The sequence below is a fragment of the Sinohyriopsis cumingii genome, chromosome 9 (assembly GCF_028554795.1).
Source record: "Sinohyriopsis cumingii isolate HCF-2022 chromosome 9, ASM2855479v2, whole genome shotgun sequence".
Classification (NCBI taxonomy): domain Eukaryota; kingdom Metazoa; phylum Mollusca; class Bivalvia; order Unionida; family Unionidae; genus Sinohyriopsis; species Sinohyriopsis cumingii.
This window is the reverse complement of record NC_142969.1, coordinates 90,595,968-90,620,877: the sequence shown is the minus strand read 5'-3', so window position 1 is coordinate 90,620,877 and position 24,910 is coordinate 90,595,968. Positions and strand designations below refer to the sequence as shown.

At 38.5% G+C, this 24,910-nt stretch overlaps 2 protein-coding genes across 2 annotated transcripts in view; both read left to right on the top strand.

Moving 5' to 3' along the window:
• LOC149792224 (small ribosomal subunit protein uS9m-like) overlaps nucleotides 1-12,654 on the top strand; it is a 66,958-nt gene extending 54,304 nt beyond the window's left edge. Inside the window, exons 12-14 of the mRNA XM_089970755.1 lie at nucleotides 480-649; nucleotides 10,660-10,738; nucleotides 12,432-12,654. Of these exons, the coding sequence (XP_089826881.1) occupies nucleotides 480-649; nucleotides 10,660-10,738; nucleotides 12,432-12,444 (262 nt within the window). The 3' untranslated portion in view covers nucleotides 12,445-12,654. The remainder of the gene's footprint in view (nucleotides 1-479; nucleotides 650-10,659; nucleotides 10,739-12,431) is intronic.
• A 6,092-nt stretch (nucleotides 12,655-18,746) lies between these two features.
• LOC149792223 (putative U3 small nucleolar RNA-associated protein 11) overlaps nucleotides 18,747-24,910 on the top strand; it is a 31,524-nt gene continuing 25,360 nt past the window's right edge. The window contains exons 1-2 of the mRNA XM_089970754.1: nucleotides 18,747-18,923; nucleotides 22,892-22,953. Of these exons, the coding sequence (XP_089826880.1) occupies nucleotides 18,864-18,923; nucleotides 22,892-22,953 (122 nt within the window). The 5' untranslated portion in view covers nucleotides 18,747-18,863. The remainder of the gene's footprint in view (nucleotides 18,924-22,891; nucleotides 22,954-24,910) is intronic.

Below are 24,910 nucleotides of genomic sequence, written 5' to 3'. Positions count from 1 at the left end.
GTTAGGACTAGTCGGCCTGGTGTCAGGATAATGTGACTGGGTGGGACATCATGCTACATGTTTGCGGTGTGATGCCTCAGTGCTAGACATCACTATAAACTGCCGCACTGCAGACATCATAGCAGTATGACTAAAAAATTGTTAAAGCAACGTTAAAAATCCAAATCACACACACCCACAAACAGAGACTGGTCTCTGCAGAATGGGTCAGGAATCCTTTGATTAAGGCTAGTAGCCAGCCAATTTAATGAATAACATTGGTGACATTCGTGTGTTTGATTTTCATTAGCTAAACCAGTGAAGCAGATAGCAAGACAGATTTATCACTTTTCTGAATGTGGCATTGATTTCAACAGTTTTAAGATGTATAATGCTTTTTATAGATTTTTTTAAAAGTCAGATAGTAGGCATACAGGCAAGAGGTGGTATTAGCTACAATCCTTGTTCATTTTAATGTAGTGCTTTGCTAATCATTCCAGAGAGCAGCTGCTGTTCCCACTACAGGTGGTAAAGAAGGTTGGGGAGGTGGACATAGAAGCAAAAGTGGAGGGAGGTGGACCAACTGGGCAGTCTGGAGCAATACGACTTGCAATGTCCCAGGCACTGCTGACTTTTGTAGATAATTCTACACAAGAAAAAATGAGAATAGGTAATATATTCATCAATGTAACATACATATCAAGCTGCATATCTGAGTCATCATGGTTACCCCCCCACCACCAAATCTTGGTCTTCATGGTTACCAAGCAGATTCGGGTCTTCATAGTTTACCAGCAGATCCGGGTCTTCTTGGTTACCTGGAAAATCTGGGTCTTCATAGTTTACCAGCAGATTTGGGTCTTCATGGTTACCTAGCAGATCTGGATCTTCATGTTTACCCAGCAGATCTGGGTCTTCATGATTACCCAACAAATCTGTCTTCGTGGTTACCTAGCAGATCTGGGTCTTCATGTTTACCCAGCAGTTCTGGGTCTTCATGTTTACCCAGCAGATCTGGGTCTTCATGGTTACCTAGCAGATCTGGGTCTTCATGGTTACCTAGCAAATTTGGGTCTTCATGGTTACCCAGCAGATTTGGGTTTTCATGTTTACCCAGTAGATCTGGGTATTCATGGTTATCCAGCAGGTTTGGGTCTTCATGGTTACCCAGCAAATTTGGTTCTTCATGGTTACCAAGAAAATCTGGGTCTTTGTGGCTACCCAGCAGAGTTGGGTCTTCATGGTTACCCAGCAGATATGGGTCTTCATAGTTTACCAGCAGAACTCTTACCCAGCAAATCTGGGTCTTCTTAGTTTACCAGCAGATTTGGGTCTTCATGGTTACCCAGCAAATCTGTCTTCATTGTTACCCAGCAGATTTGGGTCTTCATGGTTACCCAGCAGATTTGGCTCTTCATGGCTACCACTTCGGTAGCCTAGTGGTTAGAGCATCTGCCTCAGATGTGGGAGTTTGTAGATTTGATCCCTGGCCGAGTCATACCAAAGACTTATAAAAGGACTGGTTGGCCTGGTGTCAGGATACTGTGACTGGGTGGGACATCATGCTACATGTCTGTGGCATGATGCCCCAGTGCTAGACATCACTATAAACTGCCACACTGCAGACATCATAGCGATATGACTGATTTTTTTTTAAAGCTACGTTAAAATTCCAAATCACACACACACACACACACACATGCTACCCAGCAGATTTGGGTCTTCATGGTTACCCAACAAATCTATCTTCATGGTTACCCAGCAGATTTGGGTCTTCATGGTTACCCAGCAAATTTGGTTCTTCATGGTTACCCAGCAAATTTGGGTTTTCATGGTTACCAAGAAAATCTGGGTCTTTGTGGCTACCCAGCAGAGTTGGGTCTTCATGGTTACCCAGCAGATATGGGTCTTCATAGTTCACCAGCAGAACTCTGTCTTCAAGGTTACCCAGCAAATCTGGGTCTTCTTAGTTTACCAGCAGATTTGGGTCTTCATGGTTACCCAGCAGATCTGGGTCTTCATGGTTACCCAACAAATCTATCTTCATTGTTACCCAGCAGATCTGGGTCTTCATGGTTACCCAGCAGATTTGGCTCTTCATGGCTACCGCTTCGGTAGCCTAGTGGTTAGAGCATCTGCCTCAGATGTGGGAGTTTGTAGATTTGATCCCCGGCCGAGTCATACCAAAGACTTATAAAAGGACTGGTCGGCCTGGTGTCAGGATACTGTGACTGGGTGGGACATCATGCTACATGTCTGTGGCATGATGCCTCAGTGCTAGACAGCTAAATCGATTAGACGTGTTATGGTCCAGCTTCCGTACTTACACTAGGAGAGACAAGTGAAAATGAGAAAGTGGCACAAATTTTGCTTATTATTTCCTTGACTCCATGAGTCCTATTTTTGGTAAACAGAACTGCCATAAGCAATGGTGATTCGCTATTGCTCATTGACTGGTGGTTTCCTTGGATACTTAGTTCTGCTGAGTATGTGTTTATGGAAAAGAGAGACATAGCAGTTACTCAGATGTGGCTGTGGCTGCCATAGTGGTTGTATTGAGCACCACTATATTTTTCACATTTTTTTTTCTGATGTTTCCTTAACCCCATGGTAGATTCTGTTTATAGTCAGGGTGTTTTATTAAGCAAAGACAATTAATTCTGCAGTGCCATAAGACAACCCACTGATTGTGGGGTCAGGGTTACAGTAAAGTTTTTCATTGATTTTCTTGACCCTATGATTAATTGTATTTGTACTTTGGTTGCCTTGTGACCATGTGAAGACCATTCATTTTGTGATCCACAGTTCATTCCTTGTTTTAAGTAGGTAAAAGTCACAGATTTGCAATTTAGTTTTGGTTTGTTTCATTTGCTTCCTTTATAGTTGTTATTTTTCAGGGGGTACCAGTTTGTCTGCATTTTGTATATTCTTAAAACCACATATTTTGAGAACCAATGAATAATTATCCTTTTGTGGAAATAATAGGACGACTTTCTACATCCACCTTTATAAATAATAATGAAAATGTCATTTATTTGCACAACCATGATTAGTGATTCCTGTAAAAATTAATCGATAGTATTTTTATGAATATTGATACCTATGAAAATGAATCAACAGTATTTGTCAATATTGGTTCCCATGAAAATGAATCAACAGTATTTTTTTATTAATATCTTCATGATGAAGTAAGGACATTTCTCCTTAAAATACGTTCCCAGATCACATTAACGTTAGGGATATAAGCCTGCTACCTCTCGAATCTAGCCCTACTAAACGACGAAAATTCATCTTTTCGGTCTATCTCATATAGACCAAAGGGCAATAACTCTTGCCCCTTACCTCCCCTTGCCACCGCCAGGTGTCACTAATTTTTAAGCTTCGCTTGTACTGATAACACGTACATTATACCTCCAAACAATCCAAGCCATCTTAGCGTTAAATTGGACCATCCGAAGTTAAATTTGGATTTATTGCGTCGGACAATCATTCTTCTACAGGTTGTATACATTATTTTACCAGTTTTGTTCAAAATTGAGTGACTTTGTCACCCTTACGGATTTCATCTACTGAAGACCATGCTACACACACTATCGCTGAACTCGTGTTGTCAGTTAAGAGTTAACGCGACACTGACTAATTTTGCTTACTCCGTTAGTAACGGTTGTGGTATTAGCGAATTAATAACATGCTGAATTGCTAATTTGTGCTTTGTTTTCTTTTCTTGTGTCGTTTCAGTAGAAATCTCAACCAAATGCATGAAATGCGAAAAGTTCAAAGCAAAGAAGACAACCATGACTCTTGTATTGTATGTACCAAGTGTACATCATCTATACCATGCAGCGTGTGTAATACTTGGACAGAGCAAACATGGGCTGATGTAGTCCAGAAGGCAGCAGAAGGGAGGGATAGACGGAATAAGTCGAAGAAAGATAGCATTGATGTCTTCAGTATACATCCGAAGACAGCCTCCATTGCAAGCCTTGTGGGGGACGTTGGGGTCCCCCGTCCACCTAAAGTTTGTTGTTTGCAACAGTCAGCCACAGTTCACATCAGTGGCAATGGAGGAAAATAATGTTGACAGGGTACAACAGTCCACCTTGGAACAGATGCGTCGTTTGGGCCAGGAAACGACAAAGCAGCTATTGACATCAGGCCAGATATTACCCTTATTTCCCTTGCTCGCTTCCACAGCTTTTTCTGACTCTTTGGGGTAATGTTCCACCAATTTTAGGCTGCCCAGTGGGTGTAAGTCCCCCCGCATGTCCGAGCATGGCCTTCGGGCCTGTAAGTCAGGACGCATGGGGTTTTTACAGGATCCAACGGATCCATTTCATTATACAACCTCTACGTCACCGGCTGTCCAGCTGTCCCAGCATGGGGACCCTATTGCTAAAACGGTCAGACCAAATATGACTTACGGGGATTTTAGTGATAAACCCGTCCATCACGCTGTACTGCCGGCAACATACCAGTACTATGGCGGAGATTTTAGTGAGAAATCTGTCCATCCAGCCAGGCCATTGGAGCAGCCGGTACCGGTGATAGCAGGACCGTCGCCAACATTCAGGCCAACCACAAGCCAGACAAACCAGCCGGCAGGGCCGGCCGTCCATATGTTCACGGCTTATCCACAAGGGAGAGTTAGTGACAGTGTTAAGGATGACGGAATCGCTTCATCTATGCCACCTGGTATGCTCTATCCAGAAATGAAAGCTATTCCAGAACACGACTCGACACACAGTGAGGGTGACGAAACTCCTGCAAATCAGCCGTACACAGATCCAACCATGGAACGGACTGAGTTTGGCTTCAAGGCAGCAGTGGAAGAAATTTATAGGGTGTTGGCAACTTCAGAATGCCCTCCACCTCCTACTGCCACTCAAGACTACAAAGTTAAGGCGTCTTTAGATCTTGATGGGGAGGAAGAGACGCCGTCCTTCCGGCTCCTTCCCCAGTCGGCAAAAATTAAGGAGATCAATGATCGTATATCAGGACGAATAGGTGATCCGGGGAATGCTAAGGCGTTCTTTTCAGAAAGCCAAGTACCAGTGGTCGTTGGTACAAAACTCATTCAGACGCCTTCGGTACAGATCTTCCGGCCCTGGGCAAAAATATGGCAGCAGTTCACATGTCCGCTCCACTGTTTTACGAAGTGGACAAAAATGTGTTCCATGCCACGTCAAAGCTAGTCCGGAATGTAGTTGCTACGTCTTCAATGTTAGACTTGGCTTCATTAACCATTTTCCGACTCGCAGAAAAATCTGACAATGACCACGCTTGCTAAGCGATGGCCCGGATCGCTAGAGTTATTAACAGGGCAGCTCACCATTCCATGGCTAATGCGTTGACTGCTTCTGCCAACTTAGACCTGATACGAAGTGATGCATGTCTGCGGTCCACGTCGCTCAAGCCCCATCATACTCTGGCTTTACGGATGACTCCGTTTGGGTCACCTTTACTCTTTGGAGGAAAAATTGAAGAAGTTCGGAAGCAGGCAGCTCAGGAACTGCCCCTTCAACTCGCCGCCCAACCCTAGCAGGCATTTAGAAAAAAATCAGCCCTTGCCACAGCGGAGGGATGATTGCGGACCAGGGACAAGGGATCCTTACAATCAAATGAAAAATGCAGTATAGATCCCAACCAAATGCCAGGAGACAACAGTCTAATCAAGCTAGGAGGCAACCATACAGAGGCAGTAAGAAACAAATTTTCTCCATCTTCAAGCCTCCTAACTCTAAAAATTGACATACCCTCTCCACCACCTGCAGACAGCCTACTGAGGGCGGCTGCCTCCTGAAATTTCAGGACCACTGGACCACCTTTTTTCCTCAGAAAGATTGGGTGATCCAGGTCATTTCGGAGGGACTTCGGATTTCATTTATCCAACCCCCTCCCCTGTCCTCCTCTCCCCTCTTCACGGACGTACCGTCCGATCGGGAGAAGGATACCTTTCTACAACAGGAGATACGGTCGCTCATAGAAAAACGGGTGGTGGAGATTGTGAAAAAACCGCAATCGCTGGGGTTTTATTCCAGGCTGTTTCTTATCCAGAAGGCAAATGGCAAGTTGAGGCCGATCATCGACCTGAGTTGCCTCAACCAATACATTTTACCACCGAAATTCAAGATGGAAATGGCGAGATCAATCCGTCTTTCCATCCAGTGGGACGAGTATGCCGTCAGTCTAGATATGACCGACGCATATTTTCACGTCCCTATCCACCCCGCGTCACGGAAATTTCTCCGATTCGCTTACCGCGATGCGGTTTATCAGTTCCAGGTCCTACCCTTTGGCCTCAACATCAGCCCTTGGGCTTTTACCAAGGTTATGGATTGCGTCGTCACCCTGTTCCGCTCGACTTCATCTACAGGGATGGCAGTGTACTTGGATGACATCCTCCAGAAACATATGGTAAGTTCTATTCTGCTCAAAGGCAGAAACGATCTTTTAGCACTTTTAGATCATCTAGGCTTCCTCGTGAACTGGAAAAAGTCCGATCTCCGTCCATCCTAGCATTTTGTCCATCTGGGTATGGAGTTTCTCACCGATCTGAATCTGGTACGGCTTCCTCGCACTCGCGTAATCCAGATTGCCGAACTCGTTGAGTCCGTTTCCAACAGGACATGGATTTCAGCGAGAGAATTCTTGCCACTCCTCGGATTATTCAGTGCGGTGGCGGACTTGATCCCGCTTGGCCGTCTTTTTATGCATCCCTTACAAATGACGTTACTGGCACAATGGCGCCCCTTTTCAAGTCCCCTCAATCAAACAATAATGATCACGCCCGAGATACAATCGTTCCTGTGTCAGTGGCACAAGCCCCGGTTGGCTGTCCATGGGGATTCCTCTGGAGATGCCCCAAGCGTAGATAACTGTATGTACCGACACCAGTACCTACGGTTGGGGTGGCCACTTGTTGCCAGACTTCGCTACAGTCAGTGGCACGTGGGAGCCAGGGGAGAGGCCTCTCCACATCAACCTTTTAGAAATGAGGGCTGTCATCAATGCCTTTCATTTCTGGAAGGATCAACTCTCAGGAAAAACTGTCTTCATTATGTCAGACAACTCTGTGGTGGTGACTTACCTCCTCAAACAAGGGGGCACCAAATCACCAGACCTGTGCAGTCTGATCTGGCAGTTTCTACATTGGTGCGACAACCTCCACATCAACATACAAATCAGACACATTCCCGGCAGACTCAGTGTCTTGGCCGACACTCTATCCAGGAAAGGCCAAGTCATTCACACGGATTGGTCACTCCATCAATCAGTCTTTCTTCGAATTTGCACACTTTGGGGGCGTCCGATGATCGATCTTTAAGCGACAAGGTGGAATCGCAAGTTGCCCACCTTCGTCTCTCTGGTTCCAGACCCAGAGGCTTGGGCCGTGGACACTCTGTCAATCAGCTAGGAGGGGTTGTGGGCATTCACCTACCCTCCCACAGTTTTGGTACAGAAAATAATCCAGAGGTTAAGGGGTCAGAACTGTCGGATGATTCTGATTGCCCCTCTCAGATGGAACAAGTCCTGGGTCACCGATCTACTCGATCTAGCGATAGATCTACCCAGGAAGATTCCAACCAGCCCAAATCTTCTCAAACAACCGCGGTCACAGGTGTTCCACCCCTGCCCGGACCGTCTCCTTCTTCATGCTTGGCTCTTGTCCGGGCAGCCTTGTGAGACAAACAATTTAAACCTTCGATTGTGGAGAGAATCTCAAGAGCAAGAAGGCCCTCCACTCTGAAGGCTTACGAGGGAAAGTATCATGTTTTCAGGGACTGGTGCCATATCAATAACATCGTCCCTTGGAGTGTCTCAATCCCTCAACTGGCTGACTTTTTTCTCTGGCTTTTCGAGGAGAAACAGTTGGCCCCAATTACTATCAAAGGCAACTGCTCCATGATATCAGACACATTCCACCATCATGGTAGATGTGATATTGGGCATAACAAAGATCTATAAGATCTTTTAGACAATTTTGATTTCAGTCGACCAAAATCCCTCACCCTGTTTCCAAAATGGAATCTGTCCTGGGTTTTAACATGGCTCAATTCAGACAAATTTGAACCTTTAGCCCACATTCGTTAAAGCTACTATCATACAAAACATGTTTCTTGATAGCCTTAGCTTCAGCATGCAGGGTGAGCGAGTTAATGCCCTTTCCAGTGACCCGAACTTTCTTCAGTTCAGATCAGATGGTTCGGTGGTCCTCCTGACGCAACCAGGCTTTGTAGCCAAAAATGGGTTACCATCCATTGGCAATCAAACAATCGTCATTCGCTCGCTCTCTTCCATAGGTAAGTCAAGAGCAGCAGCCATGCAAGATCCTGTTCGTGCACTCAAGCACTATTTAAAATGCACAGAGGCATGTCAGGACACACGTAAGCACCTCTTTCTTCCGGTCAAAGCTGCTAAACAGGATATCACCCCTCAAGCCCTTGCTTCATGGCTGAAGTGGGTTATATGCTCAGAGTACTCTGAGGTCTCACAAGATCAGAGTCGCCTCATGAAGATTATGGCTCATGAGATTAGCGCAATCTCGGCGAGCCTGGCATTTGAATGCAATGTTTCGATCTGAGATATAACAGAAGCTGTTGGCTGGCATGCAGAGTCAACCTTCTCCAGTTTTTTATCTCAGAGATTTGGCTTCGCAGAGGCAAACCTTGAATCTGGTAGGTCCGGTGTCGGCAGCCCAGATGACCACCAGACCCATTTAAAACAATCAGCACAGCCTATTAGCTTCGCTGGATTTGCCAGTGAAATTTCATAGGTAAGAAGATTTCAATACTATCTTCTTAACCGTATATAGGGGTCACATATCACGTGACCCTAGGCTGTGTTGCTGATGAAATTAGGAGAACGGGTTATCGTTCAAGTAGGGAATCCAGCCATCATTCCCTATAATGTACCTGGGGTGGAGGTAGGATGCTCAGCATTCCCTCCTCCTATTACTTATTCTCCTAACGTTAATGTGATCGGGGAACGTATTTGAAGGAGAAAGCAAATATTTAGTAAATTGTGTTTCTCTGAGAATACTTACCCAATCACATTACTTAAAAACCCTCCCAAGCACCCCGCTATGCGAGCATCTTCGTATAATATATATTGCTCAGCTTAAAAAACTAGTGACACCTGGCGGTGGCAAGGGGAGGTAAGGGGCAAGAGTTATTGCCCTTTGGTCTATATGAGATAGACCGAAAAGACGAATTTTCATCTTTTAGTAGGGCTGGATTCGAGAGGTAGCAGGCTTATATCCCTAACGTTAATGTGATCGGGTAAGTATTGTCAGAGAAACACAATTTACTAAAAATTTGCTTTCATGTTGTGACTCCATTTCAATTATTTTGACAAACTAATTTTAGTAATTAGCATCAGTCAATACAAGCTTTACACTAGTACTTTTGGGGTGAGCTTGACATGCAGGTCATGGGCTTCGTGTTTACCCACCTTAAATTCAGGAATTTAACAATGCAACCCATAGGATTCATGTTCACCCACCCTAAATTAGGTAGACGAGTTATGCAGTCAATGGGGTTCATGTTTACCTGAGCTCAGATGGATAATTTAACTATGCAGGCCATGGGCTTCAAGTTTACCAATGCTAAATGGTAATTTAACTAAGCAAACCATGGACTTCATGTTCACCTATGCTGAATGGTAATTTAACTGTGCAGGCCATGGGTTTCACATTTACTCATGCTAAAATGGTTAACTTAGCTATGCAAGCCATTAGCTTCATATTTACCAATCCCGAATAGTAATTTAACTGTGCAGGTCAAGGGCTTGATGTTTACCCATGCTAAAATGAGTAATTTTACTATGCATTGGGCTGTCTTTTCAGAATCTCAGAAATAAGCCCACACCAATGAATTTGCTTCGCATGTTGGCTCGCAAAGATAGGACAGTCACCACAAACATTGCATATCAGCGAAACTGTTCTGTTATTACCCCTGCTGTGGAGTGGAGATCCAAGTACACTTCTTTAGTTTTTATCAGATATTTCATCCTAAAAGGTTCAACTCAGTCTTGCAGAACCTTTACCTATGGTGCAGAAGGTTACCTTTCCTGGTTGTTCAACAACTTCGTAAAGATGTAGCTTCATCATCTTTGCTGGATTTGTGGGAAGGAAAGTTTTTGAAGCCTCTCCTTGACATATAGTCTATTTCCAGTCTGATTATCTAGAAGCTGTTTCACATACTTTAGGGGAACAGAGATGGACTCTGTGAGAAAGGGGATGTTTCTGCTTCCACCTCTTACCTAACAACCTTAGGTATTATGATTGGGTAATGTATTTGATAAACCAGTAAAATAGGTTTCATCAATAATACTTATGGGATCTTAATACACAAATACCCTCCCAGCCTCTCCACAGTTATACACATATAGAGAGCATGCCTTCCTTCCAATAGTAACTGATGATTTCATGGGATTTGGCATGAAGGGGAGATCACTCTAACTGCCACCTAGGTGGTCCAATTACTTTTAGCTTTTTAGGTACAAAGTTTTAGCCTGGGAAAGCTGGAAATGTAAGGTGATATCGGTTCTCCTAAGGTATTATGATTGGGTGAGCATTATCAAAGAAACATGTTTTACAAGAAAAAGCTGTCATCATGACCATAAGTCTTTATCTTGCTTTTTCCTTTTTTTCATTCAAAACGTATTTTTAATTTATCACAGCGGGGTTGCTGACCAGAGACCCCAGGAGAAGGGAGAGAAAGAAGACAGGACAGGAAGGGGCCAGAAGAAAGTACACATGGTATGAGATCTTCATAAATTCATCTTGTGGAAAAATTATCTACATTGTGATGTTTATAGTTTTCAAAATTACCCAAGCTTAAAAACCTTCATGTAATCGTTCAGCTGTCAGAAACTGCATTGTAAAAATTTAGACAGTTTTGGTACATACACACTGACATTGTACATGTATGTTTCTAACTTGACTTTCCTTATTTTTAAAAAAACGACAGAAAGAACAGCTCTTAAATAATTCAGCTAAATTAAAATGAAATTTGACTTAATTTGAGCTTCAAGTCATTTCAGATTTAGAAGCATTATGCCTGTTTATATGGCTTAAATTAGAATAAAAAAGTCCAAACAAAATACTAATCCAAATTGGCCTTACCAATTTATACAAACTTAGAAGAAGAGCATCACAGCATCGTGACTATTTTTATCAAATTAATTATTTTGAATGCCATAATAGAGAGCATAAAACCTTACAGTAACTTCTCAAAATTACTCGGACAAGTTTTTAGTAGCTTTTCAGAGCTGATGCAGGCATGAAGCCCTTTCAGCTTTTATATGGCCAGCTGGCATCAGACCTCTTAACACATTAACCCGTAGCGACGACTTTATGGGGCAGGAGGTAGTGGCCAGTAGCCTACTGCCATGCTCTGTAGCGTCATGGTCATGCATGATGCACTAAAGTGGGTGGTATTATAGAAAGGTAGACAGATGTAGCTCTACAATGATACCAAATAATCTGGAATATCTAGTTGCACTACAAAATAGAGAAAGAAAAACCTTTTTTTTGGATCCGACTTTTTTTTTACCCAAGATTCGCCCGTGATTGGAATCCGATTTTGTGTCAGGATTTTAGACTTTTTGGTCTCAGATCTAAGGTAAACCGATATGAACTGCAAACAGACAGATGAACCTTTGCAAAAAATAAGATAAGATGTGCATTTGGAATAAAGAGTTGTCTTCATGCAAAAATAATGGCTTCTTTTAGCAAAAAAAATTAAAAAAGAAGTCCAACTTTTACCCTTCTGCTCATGCATGAGTCAAATAGTCAACGAAAAACGATGTTTCTAACACAACTAGGCAGTATGTTATTGAAAGATGACCAGGGATTTGGTGTTTTCGAGTCTATTCAGAAATAGCTTTCAAAATGTGTTTCCTACTCAATTTTCAGGCAAAAATGACAAAAAGCTCATGGGGTTAATGTGTTAACAAAAACTGTTTGATCAGTTTCAACTCAAGTTTTATCGGGAATCATTCCAACTTCATTGTTTTTGAACCCATATTATCTTGTCCATTTCATTAATGTTGACTTTTAGGCAATGTAAGCACACTCTCAGGTGAGTTATCTTAGGCTCACTAGGTACTCTTCTTCATATGTGGTATATTCAGATATGTTTTGAAAGAAATATAGTTTGCAAGACTGACTTTTAGGAATATTTTTAAGGTTGTGTTTCACCACAACACTTGCAAGGATAGACAAAGTTAACTTAGGCATAAAACCAAATGCCATTGACTTGTCTTGTTTCATGTTTTGATTAGCCTGGATTCTTATAAAGATAGACAAAGTTAACTTGGATACAAATTAGCAATCACTTACTTGACTTTTTTTTTTAAGCCAAGACTTTTTCAGTGTTTCATTTATGATGTTGTGTATATTATAATTTTGATGGAAGTGTTTCAAGACTTATTTTCTTTTTTTATCACAGGAAAAAGAGATGATCAACCCATTTCATCAGAAGCCAAGGAATAGTCAGCTAAAAGTTTTTACTACTGAATGGGATTTGAATCATGATTTTATATTCACAAGAAATAAACAAAACAATTTTGATGAGAACAGTTAATAATGATTTCATTTGTTCATGATAATATTTATATTAACAAATATGTTCAGAGAAAATCCCATGAATAATAAATATGTTCATAAAAATGTTTTGACTTTTTATTGTTATTAAAACAAAAAGGTTTGAAGAGTCTGAAAAGCCAAAGGCTGGTTTTATATCATCAGGTCCATATTTTTTCTATGAATGTTGATCTCTTATAGATATTAAGGTACAGTCTACTACACATTTTTTTAACATGAATGTTGATCTTGTATAGATATTAAGGTACAGTCTATTACACATATTTGCAATATGAATGTTGATCTCATATAGATATTAAGGTACAGTCTACTACACATATTTTTAATATGAATGTTGATCTTTTGTAGATATTAAGGTACAGTGTACTTCACAATTTTGTATCATCATCAATATTTAATAATTTTTAGCTCTGCTAGCAGTAGGGCCAAGTGAGTTGATGGTAATGCCTCCATTGTCCATCTGATATCTTTCCATCAGCAATCACTTGTTACCACTCTTGAGGCCATAGGTCATCAAGATCTCGGGCAGGTTCAGTAATGAGCAATGTCCATGCACGTGAATGACATGGTTTTACATCAGATTGACTGAACTAGTTACCACTCTGGAGAACAATATATTTCTTGTCTAATTCTGAACAAACTAGGAATTTTAGTCTATCAATAAATAAAATATAAGAAGAATTCTATATTGAGCAAGATCCTTGAATATTAATGAGGTAATCACGCATCTGATTGATGGTTTCTTACCACTCAACAGAAAAATTAACACGAAAAATGTTGGATCTTGCATCTGACTGGAGATATGTACACTAATGCTGTAATCATGCATCTGACTGGAGATATATACACTAGTGAGGTGATCTTGCATCAGACTGGGAATATACACTAATGTGGCGATCTTACATCTGAATGAGAGTGTGTATACTAATGAGGTAATCTTGCATCTGAATGACAGTGTGTACACTAATGAGGTAATCTTGCATCTGAATGACTTTTTGTACACTAATGAGGTAATCTTGCATCTGAATGGCAGTGTGTACACTAATGAGGTAATCTTGCATCAGAATGGCAATGTATACACTAATGAGGTAATCTTGCGTCTGAATGACAGTGTGTACACTAATGAGGTAATCTTGCATCTGAATGGCAGTGTGTATACTAATGAGGTAATCTTGCATCTGAATGACAGTGTGTACACTAATGAGGTAATCTTGCATCTGAATGACAGTGTGTACACTAATGAGGTAATCTTGCATCTGAATAACAGTGTGTACACTAATGAGGTAATCTTGCATCTGAATGGTAATGCATACACTAATGAGGTAATCTTGCATCTGAATGACTACACTAATAAGGTAATCTTGCATCTGAATGGCAGTGTGTACACTAATGAGGTAATCTTGCATCTGAATGGCATTGTGTACACTAATGAGGTAATCATGCATCTGAATGGCAGTGTGTACACTAATGAGGTAATCTTGCATCAGAATGGCAATGTGTACACTAATGAGGTAATCTTGCATCTGAATGGCAATGTGTACACTAATGAGGTAATCTTGCATCTGAATGGCAGTGTGTACACTAATGAGGTAATCTTGCATCTGAATGGCATTGTGTACACTAATGAGGTAATCTTGCATCTGAATGGCAGTGTGTACACTAATGAGGTAATCTTGCATCAGAATGGCAATGTGTACACTAATGAGGTAATCTTGCATCTGAATGGCAGTGTGTACACTAATGAGGTAATCTTGCATCTGAATGGCAATGTGTACACTAATGAGGTAATCTTGCATCTGAATGGCAATATTTCTGCACTACATAGTTTCATACTGCACAGCATATGTCTAAAAATAGTAGAGTGTATTAGTAACTACTTTGTAAACAAACCATGTACACTCATGTAGTAGATACTTTAGCTTTTGTTGATTAGATGTGTTTTTTGAATGAACTAGACAGGCTGTTGCATACAGTTGAAAGTAGAGATGATGTGGATGAGTTCACGGAGTCAAAAATGAAGCTTTCAAACAAGCAAATAAATAAACATGATTTTCACAATGTCATCAATGAACATGAGAGAAACAGTAATTAAAAATACCATTCTGATCATTTAAACAGTTATTAAGGAGATCTGTTTGTAATTTTTTAAGACTAAATTGTTGAGACTATATGAGGTCAAAGGATATTGCATATCTATCAGAGATGTACCGTTATACAACTAGGTCAAAACACTAAATTCGAGAAAAAAATGCAGCTGAAGGTTTTGGTTGGAAAGTAACAGCATTGGAACCAAAAAGGCCCAGAACCTTAGAAAGTATTTTTTCTGCTTTGTACATGGACTCACACAACAGCTGCTATGAAATTTTGCCCATTTAACTATTTTGATGCAATGTTAGGCTAGCAATAGAAACCATACAGGTCATAGCTGGGGTCCCACCAACAGTGAGCATGCAAGTGACAGGGCATAAACATATGTCTTCTTTAGCTGTTGATAAGACTGGCATTAAATATACTTACACTTTTGAATCCTGAATTTCCTCAAATGTAATTTCTTTTTTCTGCAAATCCAAATAACATGACCCATGTCATTTGTTCCAAAACTTGATACACACAGTGAAATTGTTCTCCAATTTTCACTACATTTTCCAACTGAAATCATATTCTCCTTACTGCACTCAAAATGAAACAAATGTAATATTCCAAGTACCTTTTGGATAATTTCAAGAAAAAGAATGTTTCATGCATTATGATAAGAAACAATCAATAACAGAACAGAAACAGGTGCATTGATTCAGTGCCAGTTCACAGTTCAAGTTACATGCACATTGTACTGAATTGACTTAGTTATAATACAAAATCCAGTCCATCACAAGTGGAAAAGCAAAACTGAGCATCAAGAAAACAAAAATCCATCCATTTCAAACTAACTGGAAAAGTTGTTTCAGTGAGCATTCATTCACATTATGACTTTAAATTCTAATTTTAAGCAGGCCAAGAACAAGAATTTTTATAACTAATGTCGAGTGTGCTACTAAGTTCAAAGGTACTATGTGTGCATTAATATTGTTAGTGTGTACCGATGAATCTACGGTTGTGTATTTATTTTGGAATACAACATAAATGCAGTTACTTTTTTTCTTGTAGTGTATTCTTTTTATTATTAAGCCTTAGGTGGAAAAACAAAATTAGTATATAATAAAAAGGTTACTGCATTTGTATGGGAAAATATGAACTCCTTTTTTTCATACTAATATTGCAGTCCCAAGGTCATGCAGTATTACTCAGAACTTGTTCATATTTTCCCATGCAAATGCAATAATCTATTAAACTGAATGGAATATCTGCACTAATAAGGTAATTGAGCATATGACTGACAAAGCTTTTTTTTCTATCTACAATTGTTTTTATTGGATTTTGATCATACATGTTGCCTTACTCGTCACTGTTGGTTACCTCCCTTTAGTAGAATAATGTCTCTGCTGCAACTCTGTAAATGTGGTGGTAAAATGCTGCTTGGAGTAAACCATATGCTTTGATAACCACATCACACTCAGTTTAAATTTCATTTTATTTTGTCTACATTGGCTTTAGTGCAGAATTTGACAAATTTGCTTTGTGTAAGAGGACAAAGTAAAAAATGATGAAGCACATGACTGACAGTGTTAGAAAGCAGACATCACAACATATTGATGACATTACAATTATGTACACCTGAGTTGCGATATTTTTCCCTCATTTTTTATTGGATTTCAGTTTGATAAAAAAGCTGTGATCCAGTCAGTATGCTTGTGTACTGTTGCACAGAGATGATGGACTAAGGTTTAAATGACCCAGGGGTCAAAAAGACTTAGGCAGTGAGATATTTTTTAAAGAGCATGACCTGATGCATAGGCCTACATCTTCAACATCTTAAATAGGAGCAACAGTAGCTCAGTTGGTAGAACGTTAGACATGGATCATGCATTCAGTATCCACTCAAGCCAGCCCAAACTGACTGCTCACTTAGCTCCCATTTTCTCTGCATGATATAGCCAATAATGTTTAAACAGAACCATTAAAATAAACAAACACAAAACATCTCAGAGGAGTGTAATTATGAGCAAGATTCACACATAATAGATAGTATTGCATCTGATTGGCTGGGATTGTAGAACTGTCATGACTAAGTCCCGAGTTTGATCAAGTCATCAAGCTGTTGATTGAATTTTGTGTGTGAGCAAAGTCTACTCTTATTAATGAGGTAATCATCTGATAGGTCCATTCTTGTTAACACTGTGGAGACCAAAATTTAATAAAGTCAATCTCAAACTTGGTAACTATCCTTATATCATCATAAGCTTCCATAATATGTGAGATCTGTACAAATTATTAAGTTGATTTTGCTAATGATGGGCCAAGCTAACTTCTCTAGAGACTATATTTTTCATTCAAGTTTCATTTCACATGGGATATCATGAAAATCTTGCATAAGTTCATTTATGAACTAAAAACTTTTGATCTTTAGTTTGCCTTTATCTTTGGAAAACATTTGTATGACACAGTAGTGTAGGTAAAATCAACAGGTTGGGAGATTGTTTTCTCACGATACTGCAGTATATAAATCTGCACATTGGTCATCTGTTGGCTTACATAAGCTATGTGAGTGATATCAGGCCCACTTGAGCTTCTTGCTTCTACTTCAAACAGTTATTTCATAGCCTAATCGGATGTTCAGTTTTGTTTATTTAGAAACAATATTAATGGTAAACCCACTTTTTTTCCCTGGTAATCAAAATATTAACTTGCCTAGTTTATGGCTTAGATTAACTGAATTTTCCAGCCAACAGCTTACTCCTTTAAGACTATTACGTTTTTACAAATAATGTGACTTGGCCATTGCATTTAGCCAGTATTACTAAACATGTATAGAAATTTCAATCAGTTATTCTGAGTAAAGTCTTGTAAAAAGAAGACAGTGAAAAGTGTTGAATGTTGCCTTTCACATAGTTTGCTGTTTTTTCATGGCCATTGCCATGAAATCTGCGTTGTGGTGGGGGTAGAGTTTTAATGATTTGTAAACATTAAATTAAGTATATATGGGTTTGAAAGGCCATGACTAGTTGATAATGAAAGTAAAATATTTGTAAAAGGAATTTTGTGAGAGCTTATAATATATGTACCTGAAACAAAATAGAGACATTGTTCTATTGATGTAATTTCAGTCTTTTTAGAGATTTAGGACCCTTCAAAACTGAAACTAGCTTCTTCAGGTACAGAGTTGGATACACATTTCCAAAACATGTAGGTCAAAAAATGCTGGCATGTTTATGGTTTTCTCCACACAGAAGTTTGCATCAAGGACAGGTCTGTACTGTGAGATACAGGTTGATCATGAGAATTTAGAATGTAAAGTTAACAGTTATGACCAACAAAGATGAAAAGTTAATAAAAGTACTTAAATTACTGGTTAAAGACATACAGGTTTTATATTAATTTTTGTGTGAATCTCATAAAAAATTAGGTAAAAACAACAGCAGGCATTTAAGCTAGAATGTGACTGATTTCAGGTCGTAATGGTAGTAGTGTTTTGCAGCCTGGGAAGTGGTGGATGGAATCAGCAGAATGGAGGGACCCTCATCGATGGACTGGAACAGATTTTAATTGATTATTCATCCTTAATTGTTCTTCTTTCAATGTTCTTTGATATTGAAACAAAGAAAACCATTGAGCACACGTTAAAGATATGACAATACAACACTGTTTTGCACATCATTTTCATTATATTTATTTGCACAATGAACAGAATTGCAGCTTCCATTAACTATTTGTACATTCCAAGTTTCAATATTAAATCTTGAGAAGTTTTAATGTTATCATATACATATATTCTCAGTAAGGAGGAATCGATACCCATGTGCGGTTAGTTCAATTAAATCTTTAATGGACGCTTTGCACAAATCACAAACAAGTTTTGTAATTCAATTCACATTAATACAATTTTAGAGTTATTTATTTTTAAATATGTAGATATGTCACATAGTCTAATACAAAAATTAAATTGCGTGTACAAACAATTTGCGTAAATATAGAAATCTACGTCCGTTCCGGTCTATTTCTGCATTCCGTTGATTCCATAACGTGTCAATCGGCGCCTGATCGGGCTTTTTAGTATAATGATTGGAAATCCACGAGGTATTCCAATTGAAGTGCAAACGAAAAGAATCGCAAAGCGACGTTGATATTCGAATGATACTTTTTGTTTAAATTTATCTTTTTGAAAAGATCTAAGAGCATTAAGATGTCGAATTTAAAGAAAGCTGCAAAATCTGGAGCTAAGACCTATCGGGAAAGAAGCCAGGTTTGTAAGAAAAGAGAGAACATGGATACACCTATTTGTCGACACCTTATGAAGTTATGTGTACTTGTCGGTGAAGGCAGTTCCACTGAGTATCCTTCTCCTTATCATGTGTCTTGTAGATCTTAAAGATTCCTATACTCTTCCCGATAGGACACACACTCAGGGTGGAAACTTGTTGGCGTACCTATTTATTTTCTATTACACAGTACGGCCATTAACCATGCACATATTTTCGGGGTTCACCAATTTTCGGCGTTACTTTTACATTTCCGTTTTTTAAATTTTTTAAAATATAAATATGACATTCTTACTATTGAAATAAAAATTTAAAAAATCGGTGTCTCAACTGGGAAATTACGGACATATTATTCAAGAAGATAGTTGCTAATATTGACCTATCAGCTAGTTATAATCTAGTACTAATATTAGTACGCATACTCCTACCTTGTGGACAGGGTACTAACATGAGCATATACCTGTCAATGGATCAAGCCGGGTGTGATTCACACCTGGTGCTCTTTTAGCCTAATAATAACACTTTGAACATATTCCTTGTATATAATCCAATAGATTGAGTAGTCCTCTTATTTAATACCGGAAGTATCGAAAATCATTGTAGAAATAGTTGTAAAATCTTGTTTACCTGTTTTAGCCGATATTTTCGTTTAGATGTCTGCCATATTAGTTCAAATAATGATTACTTCCATTCTCAGCCTTGTTTGTTTATGTGCCATATAAGGACATTGACGCCTTATTTGGAAACGTAAACAAATCGTAGTAAAATTTGGCTCCGTTTGAGTCAGAAATTCTGTGCATTAAAAGTATATACGGTTTATCGGCAACTTTGAAACTCCACCAAGAAGTGATTATTCGTCACTTGATTGATAATAATATAGCATGGAATATCCAAATATGGTCTGGCAAGCCTTAGGTAGAAAAAGGGGTCATGGCGAGAGTCTCGCGTTATCTGTCATGGTGGACAGGGTGAGGTTACTGTAACCATGCCAGTTTATTTTTTCGTGTTGGTGCTTAATAAATTCAAAATAAGCCAAACTTTTTTCACAACATGATAATACTTATGTAGTAGATTTCTGCACTGTTTGTTTTTCTGACTTTAGTGATGATATTTTTTGCTCCATTACATGATATGGGATCAGTTCGTAGCCTCAACCACAACAAATAAAGTTGAGGCTACGACAGTGTAGCTAGTTAAAATCTAGACCAACAAGTCGGCATATAGATACACTGAAACACTGGAACGCATCGTAAACACCCATACGCACTTAAGTTATATGGTATATCCCACAGTGTATCATTGTCTGTGTATGAAAAAGTCATAACTTTGGTAATTTAATATTAGTTATACAATGACATAAGATGTATTTTGTTATTGATATTATAATTAAAAATAAGACTAATTATTCTTTCATGTTTACAGCAAGTTATTTTTGTGCTTTAATTTTAGAATGCTGGCTGATGTTGAAAGGTTGATTTTCAGCTCTTAAATTTGCCAAGATTTAAATTAACTAAGGATGTACTGATCCAAAAATGTGTTGAACAGACATTGATATTGTGATGAATAATTATGTAGCAGAGTAATCAGTCATTTCTTTTAATTTATGGAAGATGTATCTTTGTCATTAACCAAATCTATACATAGAGAGAACACCATCATTTTCATTAAATGTTCACTTTTTTGTAATAATTAATACAAGGCCCACAAGAATAACGGAATATAGAGGATAATGTAAACCCTGCAATTTCCAGTTATTAATTTGCTTTCCAGTTCTTGTCTCTAAAATTTTCTTTTGCATCACTTGTTAGCAGTAATGAAAGTACACATCACCCTATATATAACTAATATTAAATTATCAAAATTATGAATTATACATACTCAACCAAAGATACACTATGGTATGTATGATATAATTGAAGAGTTTCAGTGTTTCTATGCATTATCAGCATTTTTTATTTCATCTGATATGACTTGTGGCAGAAATATACTGATTGTTCTGCACTTGCTACTAATTAATATATTTATTTCAACTGCTCCAGATAAATATAATCTCACTTTTGTTGAGCCATGACATAAAGTCCTCAACCAATCTCTGTCAGAACAGAACACATAAGCATTGAGCTGCTGTTGACCACGAATTTGAATTGCTTCCATGTACATGGAAAACAGCATTACTCCAAAACCAGAGCATTGTGTCTTAATCATTCAATGCATTAGTCATTTCCCAGTGATAAAGGTTTCACTAGACACTGTCCCCCAAATTTAAATATGGGGGACAGTATAAAGCTGTACCGATTAATTGGCCATACTCATAATCGGGCCGATTATTAGAACAATCAGTATAATCAGTATTTTGCAGAAATAATCGGTGCTGATGTAAACAAATTTCCAAAATATAAATTCAGTCATAACATTCATCTTGACATGGCTTGAATTTTAAATCAGAATTAAATAGTGGAAATTAAGGAATAAACATTTGTTTTGGGGGTTAATTGAAAGACAATATATTCTTAAAAGTAAATACTTTTGAACACTTTTTGTAAACTACCGCTTTTTGTCTGCACACAACAAATTATCAATACCATTCATGCAGTCATCCCAATCATGGCAGCCAATGAGGCCTCATGTGGCTGTTGAACTTCCAGCATACACATTAGCAGATAGGTAGGCAGATTAGATAGCTAGCGAAATTTTCAACTACTACGAAACTATGACTCACCATAGTTAATCTGTTCTTTAGCCAGTACTGCAATGCTGCCAATTGACGAAAAGTGGTTGATGCTGAAGCAGCTGAACGCTTACATACAAATATTATGCAGCATTGATATTGTCATGCCAGCACCAGATATGTTAACCCTGGATACTCCAGCTGATTAAGCTCACAACTCGCAGTGTGGTGTGTGCATCCATACAGCCACATGGACAACTTATTAGTATCTTACTTGATTTAAAGCATTGTTTCAAGAGAGTGAATCAATTGGATTATTAATATTGACTAGCGATTGTACACTATTAAATATACTCCCAAGATTATGCATAATATTGAACTCAAAACACTCAAGTTTAGTCTGGAACTACTTCAAAGTAAATGCAGTTCATGAGTCGAAAACAAATTGCACACTTTGCAAAGCATTCATTTCCAGAGTGGAAAGGATCCTGCACAGTTAACCTTACCACTTGCAGCAACTCCTCGTACTCTCACAATTGACGCCATGCTGAACTGGAAGCAGCCATTTGCATTTGACGACCCGAGAGCTATTAATTGGCACAAAGCTATTGCAGAGCTCATGGCAGTAGATGTGCAACCGAGTTCCATTGTTGAAGACATTGGATTTTGATGTCTGATGGCCAAGGCAGAACCATGCTATAAAGTTCCAAGTTGGAAGTACTTTTCCATATCTTTGATACCTGACATGCATAAGGCGATACAAAGCAAGGTGCGTGATTAATTTCTGCCCAATCTGACCTTAGTTTGACCTCTGATGCGTGGTCAGACCCATCCATAGGCGTAGCCTCTTTGACTCTTACGGTACCCTGGCTGATGAAAGACTTTCAACAGAAACAGGTAATTTTAGCAGCAATGCATCTCGATGAATCACACATGGGAGAATATTTGGTGAGCAAACTGGATAAATTATGCCAGTAATACAATATTCCCAAAACTCAAATGTTTTTCTGTGTGACAGAGATGCAAGCATGGTTAAAGCAATGCATCTGGCAGAAATCAACAGCATCAGCTGTTTGCACACACACACACACACACACACACTGCAGCTGTCGCAATGAGCTGTCAAAGATGTTTTAGCGATTTAATAGAAAGAAAAAAAACTTACATAGTTTTTCAGGTGTGGTTTCATTAGATCCTGGTAGTTGGGTGATGATTATAAGTAAATACTTTTAGGAAGGCTTCAATAAATGTATGGCAGTTCATTTGAATGTTTTCTTTTTGCAGCCTGAAAGCAGAGCTCATCTTGGATTTTTGGAAAAGAAAAAAGACTACAAGCTACGAGCAGAGTAAGTATGGTACTTGCAGTTTTGATTGACGATTTCAAAGAGATTCCACATTCACATTTTTGACTGACCATTTCAAAGACATTCTGTATTCACACATTTGATTGACCATTTCAAAACCATTCCAAATTCAGTTTCGATTGACCTTTTCAATGATATTCCACATCCACAGATTTGGTTGACCATTTCACAGACATTCCCCATTCAGAGATTTTTGATTGAACATTTCACATTCTGAATGTCTTTGAAATGGTCATTCACAGTTTTGAATGACCATTTCAAAGACATTCAGAATTCTACACTTGCAGTTTTGACAGACCATTTCAAAGACATTCTGCATTCAAAGATTTGATTGACCATTTCATAGACATTCAACATTCACAGTTTTGACTGACTATTTCAAAGACATTCCAGTTTCACGGTTTTGACTGACCATTTCAAAGACATTCTGCATTCAGTTTTGATGGACCATTTCAAAGACATTCTGTATTCTCAGCTTTGACTGACCATTTCAAAGACATTTCTGCATTCACAGATTTGGTTGACCCTTTCAAAGACATTCCAGATGATCAGTTTTGATTGGCCATTTCAAAAACATTCTGTATTCACAGTTTTGATTGACCAGTTCAAAGACACCTTTAATGTAGCTGGAAGTGACATTCTGTGATTTAATTCTTCATTAATCAAATCACTCCATCAAACTAGGAATAGCAGTTGACCCCTTTGTTGGATTTCATGTTGATGTTTGTAATTGTTTAATGTGAAAGTTGCTTTTGAATATTTAGTGCTTAAATTGATTGCTTTATATTGTATTATTATTGACTGACATGTGAAGCATAGAGTAAACCTGTTGATACAATTTGTGTGACAGCCATATGGCTCTTGATCGCATATTATGTGACAGCAATAGATCACATATTATATGACAGCCAAAGATCACATATTAAATATTATTATATTATATGACTGCAATTGATCACATACTGTTATATGACAGTCATAGATCACATATTATTGTGTGACAGAAATAGATCACATATTAAATATTATATTATTATGTGACAGCCATAGATCACATATTATGTGACAGCCATAGATTACATATTATGTGACAGCCATATATCTCATATTATGTGACAGCAATAGATCACATCTTATTATGTGACAGCTGTAGATCACATCTTATTATGTGACAGCTGTAGATCACATCTTATTATGTGACAGCCATATATCACATCTTATTATGTGACAGCCATAAATCACATCTTATTATGTGACAGCCATAAATCTCATATTATTATGTGACAGCCATAGATCACATCTTATTATGTGATATCCATAGATCACATCTTGTTATGTGACAGCCATAGATCACATCTTATTATGTGACAGCAATGGATCACATATTATTATGTGACAGCCATAGATCACATTTTATTATGTGACAGCCATAGATCACATTTTATTATGTGGCAGCAATGGATCACATATTAAAGTTTGGTCTGAAAACTTACCTTTTAAAGACATTGGATGACATGGATTATGAGCAGGAAACAATTTATATTAATCATGATTATGTGACATATGTAAATAATTTTTATCATACTATAGTAAAATATATAAATTTGATGGGATGTTAATTTTGTAAAGCTAATCAAGTTGTCATCTAGACATTTAACCTCAGTGCTTGTCGGACTAGAAAGTTGTCTCCAGATGAAATTGGCATGCACTCAGAATCACTAGCCAAGAAAGTGAAAGAAGCAGAACACAGAACAGTAACTGTGGATCTAACTTTAATAAAAACTGGAGAAAATAATTCCCGTAACTGGGATTACCAGCGTGACTTCTGATCGTATGATTGCGAAGACTACAAAAGTAAATAATCCTTTTATGAATTTAAATTTTTTTTTTAAAAATGGCTCTTGTTCACCACAAGATTTCTGGGGAATACATTACCAAC